The 17,460-nt window shown below is 57.3% G+C and overlaps 1 protein-coding gene across 1 annotated transcript; it reads right to left on the bottom strand.

Annotated features, from left to right (window-relative positions):
* On the bottom strand, nucleotides 1–16,783 carry ADCK2 (aarF domain containing kinase 2). The gene is made up of 8 exons (XM_007952783.1): nucleotides 15,899–16,783; nucleotides 12,585–12,731; nucleotides 8,917–9,045; nucleotides 7,589–7,684; nucleotides 4,856–5,107; nucleotides 3,622–3,750; nucleotides 3,305–3,358; nucleotides 1–141 (listed from the first exon to the last, which is right to left on the bottom strand). Exons 1-8 carry the CDS (start codon nucleotides 16,781–16,783, stop codon nucleotides 1–3), a joined length of 1,833 nt encoding a protein of 610 aa, XP_007950974.1.
* Nucleotides 16,784–17,460: the final 677 nt, after the last annotated feature.

Consider the following 17,460-nt stretch of genomic DNA (forward strand, 5'->3'; position numbering starts at 1 on the left):
TCAGGGGAAGGACACTGGTCCCCCAAGGAGAAAGGGCCTCGCTGCCTCTAGTATATCCAGCTTGGGGTCCAGGGAGCGGCCGAGCCCCTCCAGCACCATGGTCGCGAACACAATCGAGGCAAAGTTACTCTCAAGTTTCACCTAAGACAGAGAAGAGCAGAGATTCATCCAAGGCCCACTGGTTCAGAGAGACATCTCCGGGGCACGCCCATGTGGTTTCAGTTGATATAACACTCCCCTACTCTATCCTTCCCTACCTAGTCATCTGCTCCCCTACTTCCCATGTGCTAGAAATATTAAGGAAAAGTCATGATGCATGTGGCGTGCACTTTTCAGGGGGTGTGTTTCTGTGTATACACCATATGCATTATAACATACATGTATATACACACATAATACATACACATACATATAAAAAAACAAACTCACTGCCATCGAATTGATTCCAACTCATAGCAACCCCCATTTGGTTTCCGAGGTGGTAAATCTTTATGGAAGCAGATTGCCCCATTTTCCTTCCAGGGAGCAGGTGATGGGTTTAGAATCACAAACCTTCTGGTTAGCAGTCAAATGCCATAGGCACTGCGCCACCAGAGCTCCTATACACGCACACACGCGTATGTGTGTGTGTGTGTGTATGAATGACTCACAATGAAAATTCCACAGATATACCAGAAATATGTCTCATAGGAGGGTCACTCTTCATACCTCCTGTGGCCTTTCTCAGAGACCACACACAACAGGCTGCTCAGACATGGCAGAGGCTCCCCTGTGGAGCCCAATTAGTAACAGCAGTGGTATCCAGGGATTACTCAATACTCATGTGCACACTCTACAAGTGGTGTCAATCTTTTCAATGACTTTGATGCAGATAAATGAAGCAGGAATATGACAGAAATGTGACTGGATGTTTGAGGAGCGAGTTCATGACCAGGAACGAACTGGACAGATGCACAACTGCTGGGTTAGGGATGCAACCACGGAGGAAGCTGGGCAGCGGAAACCCAGGACAGGCCAACATCACCGGCAGCTGCAACTTGAATAACTACCCCTTGGGCTCGTGCAAGCCTTCACAGCTCACAAACCTTTCCTAATTGTTATCTCTTTCTGTAACATTTCTGTAATAAAACCATCAAAAGCATCCAGCTGTGTATAATAGAGGGCTAGAAAGAAGAGAGACTCGATTCCTCTAGTTGGGAAAATGGGGTGAGTATCAAACCCCACTCCCTACATAATGTTCCAGAGTGGCGCACTAGCCTATATAACTCTACACAGGCAGGCATGGCAACAGAAATTCCCGAGCATCAGCCAGTCATAGTGGAAGAGGCCAAAAAACCTATCAGAACTGTTTGGGGGAAGCACAGAACAGAAATAAACCAGGTCCGTCCTTCCACAGATGTCTGTCCACTATTTGGACCAGCTGGAGTGGACCTCCTTCTGGCCTTTTTAAGATGTAAAGGAAACTGTCACCGGTTTACAAGAATCCTAGGAAAAAAGAAACTCGATGTCAAGCAAACGCACGTCACGTGCCCTGGGCAGGTTTCTCTCAGGGGCTTCCCTCCTGGAAGGAAGGGTCACCTGAGGACACGGCATCTTCAAGCTGGGCATCTCCTCGTCCAATCTCATCTCTGAGCCTTCCAGCTTCAAGTTCTCAGAGAGGAACAGGACGTCCAGAATAAACATGAAACTCCATGTTAGACTGACCCACACCAACTAGCCAGACACGCTAATCTTCATCTCCCTCGTAAGCGTCAAAAATGCATTAAGTCAGCCACACGACTGCGGCAGCCTCCTCACTCTACCGCGTCCCGCTCATGTTCATTCACAACCCCAGAGAGCCGACCTTCCTGCATCGATACAGTTAAACGTCATCCCACTACACGTTCGTTGTACGTGGAGCTGCCACAATCCGGTGCTGACTGCACGGCTGCCAACCTATTTACTCACTTCTTTTATGAACGTGGGTAGGATTTTGTATTTCTCCCAGCTAAATTCTACTTTGTGGACATGGCCTATAATTTCAACTTATAAAAATTTTAGTTCTCATTAAAAAAAAACAAAAACAGGTGGCACTGTGGTTAAAAGCAGTGGGCTACTATACTAACCAAAAGGTGGGCAGTTCAAACCCACCAGCCACTCTGCAGGAAAAAGAGGAGGCAGTCTGCTTCCCTAAAGACTGACAGCCTTGGAAACCCTATGGGTGCAGTTCTACTCTGTCCTCCAGGGTCACTGGGAGTCAGAATCCACTTGATGGCAGTGGGTTTTTAGTCTGAAATATCAGCATGCCAATGAGGCTCTCCTGTAAGATATTTGTAAATATGCTAATTCCTCCTGGAGAGGAAGGAGGGATGCTTGGTATCTTCAGGTGTGATCACTCAGCCAGCTCTGAACCTACTTCCATGCCGTCATTCAGGTGATCCATGTCCATCTTACTCCCAAGAACGTCAGGACGCCGTTCAGAGGCCTGGCTGAGACTCAAGGACTACGGCCACACCATCTGCCTCATCGACAGCCTGTCTCACTTAGCTCTGTTGCTATTGTCTTTACTTCCCACTATTTCTAAAACCATAGAGACGGTCCACTGACGCATTCATGTTTCAGCCCTCCTTCTCCCAATCTTGCACGAAGTTCATGGACCTCAGGCAGCAAGGGGGTCCTCTCCTCAGGCTCTGGTCATTCTGCAGACATCAGTGGCTGACTGGGCTGGTGTGGATGATGGTGGTGACAAGATGTTCTACCCAAACAGAGTTTCAAATGACAGTCCCCCTTCTCGTTGATGCCTGTGCCTCCTTTTCCAACCTCAAGGTGGAAAATGAAGACGGAAAGGAATGACATTCGGGCACTCCTCCGCAGCAGAGCCATCGGCCACTTCACAAATCACCAAGTCCCCAGTGGGTGGAGTTCACTTTTTTCACTTGTGTTCCATCACAGGAAACCAAAAACAGCCCTACACACAAAAGCTCTGTTACTGGGAACAGATTTAATTCCAGGAGCTCTGGTAGCGTAGTGCCTAAGGCATTTGACTGCTAACCAGAAGGATGGGGGTTCAAATTCACCAGCCGCCGCTCCTCAGAAGAAACATTGGGCAATCTACTTCCATAGAGATACTACCACGGACATCCAAGGAGGAGTTGCTATGAGTTGGACCCGACTCAGCAGTGAGTTAATTTTTTTTGGTTTTCTTTCAGGAAAGGAAGTCTATCCTGCCCCTGGGGCCACCACACACACACACACACACACACACACACACACACACGTTTCCCAGAGAGCCTGCCCGCTAGCTCAGGTGCATGTGGGGCCTCACCTGGTGTGTCATCAGTAACTTGAAGACGCTGGAAAGAAGGCTGGAAACTTGAACCTGGAAAAGAGGGTGAAGCCGAGCTGCAGAGACCCCTTCTTTCCCTTCCAGGCCCTGCCCCCCTTTCCCACCACATACCCCGTGCACACACACACAGAGCCACACTATACGCTCACCACACTCACACGCACCAAACGCCACATTTCTCTCTCACCCGCGCTCGCTCGCGTGCACACATGCATCACCTGCACACAGCCCTGGGATTGCTACACCCGAGGGCAAGGTGCAGAGTCCTGAAGGGCCCGCCCGGAGCTGCTGCCCACCTTCTCCAGAGTGACGGTGTCCCTCCTGGCCCGGTCCACCAGCGTGGCCATCTCAGCCTTAAAGGCCTCCACATCCCTGCAGTTGCTGGCCCGGGCGTGTTGCAGGATGAGCTCAGCCACTCTCTGGCCCTGGAGGATGGGAGACGAAGGGCCACCATGAAGCCACCTCGAGGAGGCCCAAAGCTCGGTGCTCGGCCCAGGTCTTTCACTCTCTACTCCTTCCACCCTGGTTTTCCTGCCGTCTTGCCTCTGCCCACCCTTCCCCTTTAAACTGTCCCTCCAGAATACCTGGACACTGACTGGTCTCTGACGGTCTATGGGACCCTACCTACGTCCGGGCAGGAACCCTTAAGGGCAGGGGAAGGGCCCAAGTCTCCTCTCCTCCCTGAGATCACCCTGGGCTGGCTGCTGGGGCCCGTCTCTCCCTGCGCCTGCCTGCTGGGCTCACCCAGGACCAGGCTCTCCAGAGGCTCTTCCTTCCCTGAGCTGAGTCCCCTGCTCACAGCTGAGCCACCTCTCAGCTCCCCGTGGTCACTCCCAGTGCCACGCTCCTCACCCAACCCTGGGCACGGGGTGCTGAGCCCCACAACCCACACCTCCGCCCTCCCCCTTGGCTCCGGGTTCACTCTGTTGGGTAGCCCCTCGGGAACCGCCCAAGCAGGACTCTTGAACCTCGCCCCTTCGGCCAGCTCTCTCCCTCCAGGGCCTTTCTGGGCTGGAGAGGTCCCCGCCCACAGCCCCCAGGATGTTTCCCTCACCCTGCTGAGGAAGAAGCCCTTACTCCTGTGGGCTCTCTGAAGCCCTTTCTCGATACTTCTTGACACAGGAGCCCCTCCAAGCCACAGGGGAGGCCCTAAAACTCTTTTCAGCCGCCCCCCACACACCAGACACTGGCAGGCTCCCCGGCCAGGGAGGCACTCCTCTTGCCCTCGGCTGCCCAGCTCACCATCTTGGCTCCACGGCGCTGACCCAGGGCACCATGGTTCAGTCAAGAAACTCACCTGCCCGGTGCCCCCCGGTGAGTGTGCCAAAAAAGGGAGACCACCGGCCCACACCAGCACCAGGGAAGGCGCCGTCATTTCTCATCCGAAACATAAGCGGCTGGGACGTGGCTCGACCCCACTGCCCAGAGGTGCCTCCCGCCTGCCCTCTGAGCAGCTTCACAAGGGTCGGCGTTTACAGAGCCGGGAAGGCCGAGGAGCCGGCCTCAAAGGCAAGGGCCCCCGGGTCTCACCTGCCCCAGCAGCACGGCCAGGAAGACAGCCCGGAAGTTGCTCAGGTCACCGGCCTGCAGCTCTGCCACGATGCCCGCGTCCAGCAGCACCAGCCGCAGGGGCCGAGGCGCGCCAGGAGCAGCCGCCGCCCCCCAGGCGCAGAGGTCCCCCTGCTGCAGCCGAGACTCCAGGCCCCTGGCCAGCCCGCCGGCGCCTTGCACCAGGATGTTCCCAGGGTGGAGGTCCGCGTGGACAAAGTTGTCCACAAATATCTGCAAGAAAGTGCCGCCGCTTACGGCTCCCCGACACCCTCCAAGCCACAGGGCGGTGCAAACGGTTAAAGATCCGGTCTGCTACCAGCCACGAGGTTGCTGACATGAACCCACCCCAAAGGAAGCCAAGGCAGGCCACGCCTTCCGAACGCTCCCAGCCTTGACCCTAGGAGCGCAGTTCCAGGGCCTAAGCGGGGCAGCAGCTGTGATTGTCGCAATCTGAGCAGAGACTACAACACTACTTACAATAGTGGCTCGTGCTTCTGCAAACTCACGGAACCACGTTGCTTTCCAAACACATCACAAACCAAGCTTCCCCGCTGCGCTGCTCGGGTGGCGCGCGGCGGCAGGCGGAGCCGGAGATGGCGCCATGCGCCTGCGCGTGCGAGCACAGCGCCCCGGCGCGCACCGCGGACGTGGCTTGCACACAGTACCAGTCGCGGGTTAAACCCACTAAACCAGAAGCAGCCCCGGCCCCTTCGCGGAGTGGACCGCCTGCCACGGAGACAACAGCTGCAGCCCCCTCCCCTGGGCCGCTGACCAGCCAAAGCGGGGCTTCGCAGGGCGAGGGCTCGGACACTGAGGGGCCTGGTTCAAAGCTGCCAGCGGGGTGATAACAATGCCCGGATGCTGTGGTCAGGCGGGAGGAGGTTATTTCTCCTTATTTCTCCTGATAAGCTGCCTAACTAAGGAATGTGGCACGAGGGGGAAAGTGGGAGAGGGCCCTGCACAGGGGCCTGCAGTGTAGACGGCCCCTTCCTGGGGGGCCTGCGGTGTAGACGGTCCCCTTCCTGGGGGGCCTGCGGTGTAGACCGTCCCCTCCCGGGGGCCTGTGGTGTAGACCGTCCCCTCCCGGGGGCCTGTGGTGTAGGAGGTCCCCTTCCTGGGGAGCCTGCGGTGTAGAAGGTCTCCTCCTGGGGGGCCTGTGGTGTAGACCGTCCCCTCCTGGGGGCCTGCGGTGTAGACCGTCCCCCCCTGGGGGGCCTGTGGTGTAGACGGTCCCCTCCCGGGGGCCTGCGGTGTAGACCGTCCCCCCCTGGGGGGCCTGTGGTGTAGACCGTCCCCTCCCGGGGGCCTGTGGTGTAGGAGGTCCCCCCCTGGGGGGTCTGCAGTGTAGAAGGTCCCCTCCTGGGGGGCCTGTGGTGTAGACCGTCCCCTCCTGGGAGCCTGTGGTTAGACAGAGATGGGGAATGGGGACGGACGCCAGGGGTCTCGTAGTCACTACTGGAGGGAACCTCAGGGGCCCTTCCAGGCAGATGCATGCTCCGGACCCAGGCCCACCTGACTCCCAGGGTCTGAATGAACCCCTACACTAGGACAGGCCCCAGATGACGCTCGGCAGCCTGTCCTCACCCCTCTATACCCTCCACTTGTCCAGCGCTAACCCCCCGACAGTGGTTCCAGGAGTGTCAGAACACGTCTGTTCATTGTATGATATAGGCCATCTAACAGCCGCAAATGGCTTCTGGACTCCATCTTGAAAGCAAATTCCATCTAACAAAACGTCAAGTCATTCCCACCCTCTCCCAATATCCCCCTTGCGGCCACATTCCTTAGTTAAACAGCTATCAGCAATGGCTTAAAGGGAAATACCTCTTCCTGCCTGACCACAAGCCTTGTTATCACCCTTGAACCAGGCGCCTCAGTGTCTAGTCCCTGGCCCTGAGAAGCCCAGCCTTTGGTTGCTCACCTTATGGTATATGAACCCGAGGGAAACAGGAAGCGGGGTGCGGACTTGAAACCTGACCCGCTGGCCCAGGGATGCAGCGCTGCTTTTCCGTAAGCACCTCCCAATAAACTTCGAGGGTGATGCTGGGTGGGTTTTTCTGTCTCTGCACAAACTCATCTGGAATCTTTCACTTCACTGGAGATAGACCGCCACCATTCACCCCTGCAAATCCAGCACAGAGCTCGCACCTGCCAGTTGATGCCCAGTAAGTGTGTGCTGGGTGAATGAACACACTACGCCATCTCCGGGCAATCTGTCTACACTGTGGGCACCCAAGTAGCGACTGTCTACACCAAGAGTTCCCAGGCAGGGACCATCTACATCGCAGCCCACAGGTGAGGACTGTCTATACCACAAGACCCCTGCCAGGGTCCATGTACACCACAGGCCCCTGAATGGGAACTGTCTACACTGAGGGCCCCCGGATGAGGATGTCTGTATTGCAGGCTCCTGGGCAGGATCATGTGCACCACAGGCCCCCAGGCAGAAACCATCTATACCACAGGCCCCCAGTGAGGACTGTCTACACCACAGGTCCCCAGGTGGGATACCATCTAACTCCCACCTTTGCAGCGCTCTGAGTGGAGGTAGAGCTGCAAAGGGCGTGAAGGCCTCCGGCTGGCGCAGCTGTCTCTGCAGCTGGTCCTCGGCACAGTGCCCAGTTGGCCTGGCCACCCTCCCGTGACCCGTGAGAGCGGCGCAGAGCCCAGCCGCCCCGTGTGGGGCCCAGCGCCCCCCGACTGCGAGCCTACCATCTTCAGGAGCGTGCGGATCCCCAGCCGTGCTATCTGCTGCTTTAGCTCCAGGGGCACGTCCGCCTGCTGGTAGCAGGACACGGGCACGCTCTCCTGAGGAAAGAGCACGACAGCGCCACTGGACAGCCAGCCTCCGGCCAGCTCCTGTCCAGGTGACACACAACGTGGCTGTCCTGCTCAGGGGAGGGGGGAGTGTTAGGAAAAGGCCCAAGGTTCACCTTTCTGAGAGCCCCTGAGTCTGTCACCCACAGCTGTGCACCCACCTGCCTGCTCCTTCAACCACACTCCCCGGTGGGGGGTCTGTGGACACAGAGGTGTTGTGAGGGAAAGGCAGGGTGGGCACCAAGAGAGCTCGACCCTAGCCCACAATCAGCCAATCAGGGCATGAGCCAGGGGAAGGAGGGGAGAGGGAAGAACGGGGCCAGGGAGCAGCATTTTATGGAGGCTGCCACGTCAAGACCCCGACTCGTGGGGACCCCACGTGCGTGAGAGCAGAACTGGGCTCCACAGGGTTTCGAGGGCTGATTATTCAGAAGTAGACTGCCAGGGCTTTCTTCTGAGGCACCCGAGTGGACTCAACGCTCCGACCTCTCAGGGAGCAGTGGAGCATATCAACCACACGCACGTCCAGAGAATTCAAACGTGTGAGAGGGCCAGGAATCGGAATGGCAACTGGTTTTATACAAAACCAAAAAAAAACCCTCCAAAGTCACTGCCATCAAGTGGATTCTGACTCACAGTGACCCCCATGGGATTTCCAAGAATGTAAATCTTTACAGAAGCAAACTGCCTCATCTTTTTTCCACAGAGAGGCCGGTGGGTTCAAAACCACTAACCTTTTGGTCAGCGGCCAAACGCATTACCTACTACACCACTAGAGCGCCTTGGTTTTACACAGATTAGCTTCTTTGGTTTCCAAAGCAACCCAGGGAGATGTGTTGTCATCCCCAATGAACCAGTAAAACCACCGAAGTCCAGAGAGCTTAGATAACTCAGGTCCCAGCGTCTCCAGCCATCTCCCAGGAGGCTGGACCGGGAGCAGTGGAGGCAGGTGGCGATGGTGCCACAGGTGTTGGCCTCTTCCTCTGTGTGAGCACTGTGCGTCTGGCATTAGATGTTAAGTATATGGCAGGTGATACTTCATTTAGTCCCATGTCAACCCTGGCAGCGGGAGCGGAGGTCACCCAGCTGGTAACACGGCAGAGACTGCCAACCCAGGAGGCCTGCAGTCACTTCCGTTACTCAGCCACCCCGTCCCAACTCCGCTCTCCCAGCTCGTCTGTGACACCCATGAGAGGCCTGGGGGGGCAGGGCTCTGGACTTACTTCGTACGTCTCCACCAAGACATCCCTGGAGATGAAGGGGCGCAGAGGGGTGGGGAACCTGACGGCCTTCACATTCTGGAAGTTCCGCTGGAAGTGTTCCAGATTCTGCGCCTCGTAACGCAGGTCGATCTACAGTGGACGGGGAGAGGCGAGGGTGGGCCTGGGGGAGCGGGTAGACTGGCAGACCTGCCCTCCCCTCATCCCGCTCCTGGGAGCTCGGGGAATGCAGGCTGGGCTGCCAGGCATCTGAGTGCCGTGCCAACTCCTCCAGCCACAGGAGTGGAGTCCTCAGAGCCTCTCCCTGTTGCTCCCCCGCCTAGCACCAGCCCACTGCCCCTCTGTCCCCAGCCTGGCCCTCTGCCCTCCACTCAGCCGTCCCACCACGGGAATCAGTGTGGCCACTCCTGTCCCGGTGGCCACCCTCCACGGTGCACAGCTCTGCTCTCCCCAGACTCTCCGAGGGCCTGGGTTGGCTGGACTCGAGGACCAGCGTCCCCTTTATCCTGGCTCACCTCTCAGGGCATCGCCTTGCTGATCATTGCTGCCTGCCTCCAACTGCCCCCGGGCCCGCCATCCAGCTACATGACGGCCTCACCGGTGAGGCCCCCAGCCTCTGGCTCGGGCAGCAGTCCCTCTTCTCTCATCCCCCACAGGCCTCATAGGCCAGACTCTTGTCCAGACCCTCCATCAGGCAGGTCTCCAAGGACCCCCACATGCCCCTGAAACCCCATCCACACTGGACTTGCTCCCTGCCAACCCACTCAGTCACCTGGCGTCACCTCCTTTCTCACCCCCATCCAGGTACCCACCCAAGGGTGCGACTCGGCCTCCAATCGCTCACAGGTTGGTCGCCCAAGTCCCAGCAGGTGTCTTAGGTGGGCTCTGGCCTCCTGTCTCCCCTCCCTCGGCCAGTGTCCCCTCACTACCTGCAGGGCCAAGTGCAAACTCATAGCCTGCCCTGCAAGGGGCAGGGGCTCCAGCCCCACTTTCCTCCCAGGATGGCTCTAGAGCACCCCAACCCGACTCCATGCAGGTGCTGAGCACCCCGTCTGTGCGTCCCTGCCCCCACAGGGCACTTCATGTGGTCCCATGTCAACCCTGGCAGCAGGAGCTCCTGCTCCTGCTCCGTAGCAAGGAGACTGAGGTCACCCGGCTGGTAACACGGCAGAGACTGCCAACCCCGGAGGCCCGCAGTCACTTCCGTCACTCAGCCACCCTGTCCCAACTCCGCTCTCCCAGCTCGTCTGTGACACCCCCATCCTTGGCTTCCTTTCCTCCAGGATGAGAAATGTTCCTCCCCCTTCTGGTCCAACCGTGAGCTCCAAAGGAGCTTTCACCCTCAGCAAGAAACGGCCACCCCCACTCCTCTGAGGCTTTCTTTGCAAGTATTTGTAAACACACAGCAGTTGCCCTGGGCCTGACTGTGGTGATGTCCGTGCCCCAGCGCCAAATCTGCCACATGGTGACCCATGTATGCAGAGCAGATGTGTGCCAGAGGGTTCCCAAGGCTGGGAACTTTCGGAAGCAGACTGCCAGGCCTGACTTCCCAGCAGCCACCACGCAGGCTCAAACCGCCAAGCTCCTAGTCCAGCTCCCAGTCGAGCACTTAACCATGTGTGCCACCCAGGAACCTCCCTCTGCCTCAGGGACAGGAAGACCTCATCTGTTTTCTTAGTTCACCGGCTTCTAAGACAGCTTCCAACAGTGATGTGAACTTAGGAACGAGTGTGTGAGGAGAGAGGAGGGCCCCACACATGCACCAGACCCACAGCTCTTCAGGTGTGTACACCTGGGAACCTCCAGGCCTTCTGGGAAATGCAGACAGGCTACGAGCAGAGGCAGAGGCAAGCTGTGGAGGGGAGCGTGAAGAACAGAACGAAGCTCAGGCCAAGGTAGAACTGAGCATAATCGGGCACAGGAGGTGGCTGGAAGCAGCTGTTCTCAGTTCTTTGAACACTCAAAACCACACTTCTCCACAGGAGAAAGCAATGCTTCCCCAGGAACCTCAACCCTTACGTCACAGGATGGAAGCCTTGCCCGCTGCTCCTGAAAGCCTGCCAGCGTCTTCCCTACACACAGAGCCAGTGCTGAGGCGGTGTGCGTGCAGCCCCAGCCCACTACCTAACGCAGCACCCTGCGTCCCCGGGGTCCTGAGCAGGGAGGCGGCCCTTGTCTACCCTGTTAGCCCTGGGAACCAAGCAAACAAAGCCAGAGTGTGTGGCTCTGCTGACTCTTCTGCTCTGGAGTTAAGTCAGTAACTGAGGCAGAGGTAACGCTCTGTCAGAGGTACTGTGGACAGGTCCCAGGATCATGTCATTTTCCTCCAGGCACAAAAGGTGACTGTATGTCCCAGCTCCCTCTCAGTTCACAGGGAAGACAGGTGTGGGAAGAAGGGCCTGGCCACCACACCTCTGACAGGATCCTCCACAGGGGCCTGGCTACCACACCTGACAGGATCCTCCATAAAGCCTGTCCACAGTACCTCTGACAAGATTCTCCATGGGGCCTGGTCACCACAGCTGACAGGATCCTCCATGGGGGCCTGGTCACCACACCTCTGAAAGGATCCTCTATGGGGGCCTGGTCACCACACCTCTGAGAGGATCCTCCATGAAGCCTGTCCACAGTACCTCTTGACAAGATCCTCCATGGAGCCTGGTCACCATACCTGACAGGATCTTCCATAGGACCTGGCTACCACAGCTGACAGGGTCCTCCTCAGGGGCCTGGTCACCACACCTCTGACAGGACCTTCTATGAAGCCTGTCCATAGTAGCTCTGACAGGATCTTCCATAGGGCCTGGTCACCACACCTGACAAGTTCTTCCATGGGGCCTGACCACCACAGCTGACAGGATCCTTCTTGGGGGCCTAGCCACCAGAGCTGACAGCATCTTCCATAGGACCTAGTTACCACACCTGACAGGATCTTCCATGGGGTCCTGGTCAGCACACCTCTGACAGGGTTCTATATGGTCTCTCCCATCACACACTGACCCATATGACACATGCTGAGGATGGTGGGCAGACTTGGGAGGAGCTGGGCCCTGAATGACTATAAGGTGGAGCCCTCTCTCCCTCAGCTCACCTACATGGGGCTTTGCTAAAAGCAAGAAATAACCTTGTTGCATTAAGCCACTGAACTTTGGGTGTTCTTTGTTACATCAGCTAGTGTTACCTACCCTAACACACCACACTCATTCATTCATTCAGCATTTGCTGTATGTTGTTGTGGGGTGCCATCAATTCCAACTCACAGTAACCCTATGTGACAAACTGGGACTGCCCCCTGGGGTTTCCTGGGCTGTTATCCCTACAGGAACAAAATGCTAGGTCTCTCTCTCTCTCTCTCAGAGCTCCTGGTGGGTTCGAAGTGCTGACCTTTCTGTTCTCAGCCAAGCACTTTACCGTTGCACTACTTTATGTTATGTGCCGTCGAGTCGGACCCGACTCATAGCGACCCCTCCTTGGGTTTCCGAGGCAGTATCGCTACGGAAATAGATTGCCCCATCCTCCTTCCGAGGAGTGGCTGGTGGATGTGAACCGCCAGCCTTCTGGTTAACAGTCAAGTGCCTTAGGCACTACGCCACCAGAGCTCCCGTTGCACTACTAGGGCTCCTTAAAGAGAGAACTACGGGAGGTGCTGTTACAGCTGAGAGAAGAATTACCTGTTGCACCATGAGCTTCTCAAACTCGTCCACAACCTCAGGCAAGCTGAGCCATTTGACTCCCGGCAGAAGCCCGAGGGCTCGGCTGCCCATCTTCATGAGCAGCAGGTCCATCTGCACCTGGGTGAGCAGGCCAGGGTGCAGCACCTGCAGGAGAGGAGCAGTGAGGCAGGAGGGCCGGGGCCCACCATCAGAGAAGGAACAAAAGGGAGGTGGTCCCGCCCCCACCCCAGGGGGTGGCTCCCGCTCCCCTCCCCTCCCCTGCCGCTCCCCTGCGCTGCACTGGGCTCCCTCACCTCACGTGCCTGCCCCGATACTCGGATACTCAGGGGCCACTCCCCTGCGCTGCACTAGGCTTTGCCCAAGGAAGAGGAGGCCTTTTCCTTTCAAATATATTAAGTCCAGGTCACGGTGCTCGCTGGGTCAAGTGCGTAAGGGTCATGTTGGAGTGCCTGGTGAGAATGTGGGCCTGGGTCTCCTCCAGGACCCATGAAATCAGGCTCTCTGGGGGTGGGCCAGGAACCAGCGTCTTACTGCACTCACAGGCAACTGCACTTGGCCACCCAAAGACCACACACCAATAAAACATGCCTGTTGTGCCGTCCGATCTTTGATTCACAGCGAGCCATAGGGCAGAGCAGAACGTCCCCATGGGGTTTCCTAGGCTGTCATCTTTACAAAAGGAGCTCTGGTGGTGCAGTGGTTAAGGCACTTGGCTGCTAACCAGAACATCAGTGGTTTGAACCCACTAGTCATTCTGCAGGAGAAAGATAAAGCAGTCTGCAGCCATAAAGATTTATAGCCTTGGAAACCTACGGGGCAGTTCTAGTCTGTCCTAGAATGTTGCTATGAGTCAGAACCAACTTGATGGCAGTGGGTTGGGTTGGGTTTAATCTTTATGAAACCAGATCTCCAAGTTTTTCTCCCTCAGTGTCACTGGTGGGTTTGAACCACTGACCTTTCGGTTAGCAGCCAAGGCCTACCCATGGTGCCACCAGGGGCCCTTGAACAATGCTCTAGAGCCGCAGACTGTGGAGGGAGTGGAAAGAGCTCTCTTCAGATTCTAGGTCTGCCACTCGCACCTGCAGGAAGCTAGGCAAGCCATGCAACCGCTCTCTGCTTCATGTTTCAGAAACAGAGAAAAGAATGAAGTTGTCAAGGATTTCATTTTACTTTGACCCAAAATCAACACCCAGCGAAGCAGCAGTCAAGAAATCAAACAACATATTGCATTGGGCAAATCTGCTGCAAAAGACCTCTTTAAAGTGCTAAAAACCAAAGATGTCATCTTGCTGACAAAGGTTCTCCTGACCCAAGCCATGGTATTTTCGGTCACCTCATAGCATGAGAAAGAAAGACAGTAAGACCAAAGAAGAATTGACCCCTTTGAATTACGGTGTTGGCAAAGAACACTGAATATACCATGGTCTGCCAGAAGAACAAACAAATCTGTTTTGCAAGAGGTACAGCCTGAATGCTCCTTAGAAGTAAGGATGGTGAGACTTCATCTCACGTACTTCGGACATGTTATCAGGAGGGACCAGTCCCTGGAGAGGGACATCATGCTCGGTAAGGCAGAGGGTCACGGAGAAAGAGGAAGATGCTCAATGACATGGACTGACCCAGCAGCTGCAACAACGGGCCCAGACACAGTAGCAACTGTGAGGCTGGTGCAGGACCAGACCGTGTTTCACTCTGTGATACGCAGGGGCACCGTGAGCTGGCATCAACTTGACAGCACCCGCCACCACCTCCACCTCCACTCCTCTTAGACACAATACAGGGTATTTCAGATCTGAATAAAGCAGTCACTGGAACAATCATCCCGGAACAACAGGAGAGTCCGGAAGAGGAGGAGGTTTGGAATGTGGCTAGTTGCCTCCGTGAACAACTACCTCCTTTGCCTTGAGACCAGAACTGGATGGTGCCTGGCTACCATTTCCGATCAAAAGGAGGGAAATGCGGAGCAGAATTTTACACTCTCATGGACTCTAGACTTTCTGGAGCCAAGGAGGATGGGTGAACCCCTGAAATTACTGCCCTGAAATAATCTTTAAACCTTAAACCAAAAATACCCCCTAAAGTCTTCTTAGAACGGAACAGTCCCTTAGCTTCACTAGTGAAAAGAAGTCTGCCTGGCACGTTATGCTCTCTGAAGAACTCTCCATAGAATCAAATGGACAATAGTAACTCAAAAGATTACATAAGAGCCTTAGGGGGCAGTGAGTTTTTGTTAGTGGAGGAGGAACAACTCAGAAAAGGAGAGTGAGAACAGTTGTACAACTAGAAGACTATCATCAATGCCACTAAATTGTACCTGTAGAAACTGTTGAATTGATTAATATTCAGCTGTGTATATTCTCAGCGACAAAATAAATACAATTAAAAACAGAATAAAGCACACGCCTCCCCCTGGGTGTCCATGCACAGGACATGGACACTGTAGCACTGCTCCTGGTCCACAGCAGGTGTCTGAGAAGTGGGGCCTCCTCCCAGTCTTCCTTGGAACACAAGGAACCTGAGTCAGGGCCCACGTTTCCCAAACAGGCTTGGCCATGAGCACCCCTCGCAGCACGGATAAAAACCCAGGCCCCAGCCCTTCCTTGGACGATGGTGCGGCAGCCAGGGCAGGGTTCTCTGGGAGTAAGAGAGCTCCAGGGTTCCATGACCCTTCCTGCCAGATCCGTGAATGTGCACAATGGGACAGACCACATGGAGACAGGAAGGAGAGCGAACAGGCAGGAGAGGAGAGGACCACTTCTGTCAAACATCACACCCCCACCTTGGGTCTGCCAGAGCCCAGGGAACCTGTCTCAGATTCACCCTCTCACCCAGCGTAGTGGCAGCTGCCATCACAATGGCCCCTGACCGTAGTGACCCCATGCACATGAGAGTGACGAGCTGTGGACAAGAGTGTGCTGCTGTGATCCACAGGGTTAGGGTTAGGGTTGCCGGAAGGAAGTCAGGCCTTTCTTCTCCATCTGTTTCAGTCAGATGGACAGTGGTGGGTAAGAATCCTATCACTGACCCAGCACTGTGCCTACCCTGGGGAGTGGGTCATTAAGCATGGTGGTTCCTCCAGCCTCAGAGACAGACAGCCCCACACCTCCCTCATTTTCCTGGACCTGAGCATTCACACCACCTACTCCCTCAAGCCAAGAAACCAGCCAGCTTGCACATGGTTGTGAAACTAACAGAAGTAACTGGAAGGCCATGGGGAAGGTGATTTGCATGGGGATGTCTCCAGCTGAGGGTAGGTTAGAGGTTGGCTGTCTGGTTTGACATGGGAAGGGCCTGGCATCAGGAACACTCACTTTCACAGCCACTGGGATGCGATGACCTGGCTCAGGCCGCTGGGCAGGAGATGCCGTGCTCACTCCCACCATGTTGGCTTTGGGGAGCAGTAGGTTTTCTAGAAACGACTGGTCTGCAAGACTTCCTTCCAGCTCCTGGCCTTTCCCAGGGCGTCCAAAGAGTTCTCCTAGCCCCCTGAGGGCCCAGGCACCCAAAGAGGGCCAGAGGCTGGAGGCGGGGACCACGGTCCGGAGAGGGTCCTCCCCCAGGAAGGCAGCCTTGGCGTGGGCCTTGTACACCTGGGCTATGCAGCCCGAGCCCACAGGCTCCAGACTCTCGAAGGAAAGGACCTGGCTCCAGGCCTCCCCAAAGGCCTGCTGGAGGGAGCGCTGCGTGTGAGCCCAGGCGTGGGGCCTCACGCGGACATGCAGCTTGGAGAAGACGGCACAGAAGGCCTCCGAGAACAGGTCCCGCCTGGTGCTGGCCCACTGGCCCAGCTTGATGTAGGTGGGGCCTGAGGTCTCCGTGGCTTTCAGGAGCAGGTTGAGCCAGAGAGTGGCGACAGCCGGGGCCAGGTAGGTGAGCGGGTAGAGCAACAGCAGCGGCAGGAACTTGGCCAGGAGCCCCCCAGCCCGCAGCCAGAGCCGCACGTGGCACAAGAGGCCTCGCCCCTCCTGGCGGACCTTCTCCACCCGGCCCTGTTCGCCCGGGCCGCTCCAGCGGGCCCTTCGCGGGCACAGGCTCTCGGGAACTCGCTCGCTGACGTCCCCGCAGGCGGAGACGAGCCGGGGCAACGTGCCCAGCAGAAGCCAGCCGAGTCCGCGGGGACACCGCCCCTGCCCGGGCTCCGAGCGCCGCAGGTGTGCCCAGCAGACCCGGAGGGACAAGCGCCCGAGACTTCCCATCGCCGCCAGGGCCGGCGCCCACGTGCTGGCGCGGCCAGGCCGAGCTGCGTCCAGGGTCCCACCTCTCGGAGCGCCTCCTACGGCCCGAGCCCCGGCCGCCCCTTCCCGGTACCTGCCGCGGGCTACTCCCGAAACCTGCCGCGTCCAAAGGGGGCTCCCAGACCCAGGGGGTCAGGGGCAACCATCACGCCGGGAGGCGGCCCAGGCGGGGACGGCCGCGGGCCAGGCTTGGGGGAGGGACGTGGAGGAGCCGGATTAGGGGGCGCCCAACTCGGAGGCGCAGACCCAGGATGGGGGTAGCCAACGCTGAGGCCAAGGGCTCGGAGGACGTGAGGAGGGTGCGAAGACCGAGGGCTCGGGCTCGAGGGCTGGGTGGCTCAGGGCTGACAACGTTGAGGAAGGGGCGCTGAGGACCGAATGGGGGCGCTGGGGACCGGGCCCGGCACTCAGGGCTGAGGACAGGGCGCGGAAAACAGCCCCTGGCCAACCAGGGCACGGAGCAGCGACTTCCGGAAACAGCCGCCCCACACCGTGGGGCCGTCCTTAAAGCGCCCGCAGCCCGTCTGTCCCCGCTCCCTGACCCTCCTGGACCCGCCCTGGCACCGCCCCCTGGGACACGCCTGGGCCCGACCCCCTACCGGCCCCTGGGACCCGCCCTAGCACCGCCCTCCGAACCG

The sequence above is a fragment of the Orycteropus afer genome, unplaced genomic scaffold (genome assembly GCF_000298275.1).
Source record: "Orycteropus afer afer isolate SDZICR_OR568_19922 unplaced genomic scaffold, OryAfe1.0 scaffold00358, whole genome shotgun sequence".
Taxonomy (NCBI): domain Eukaryota; kingdom Metazoa; phylum Chordata; class Mammalia; order Tubulidentata; family Orycteropodidae; genus Orycteropus; species Orycteropus afer.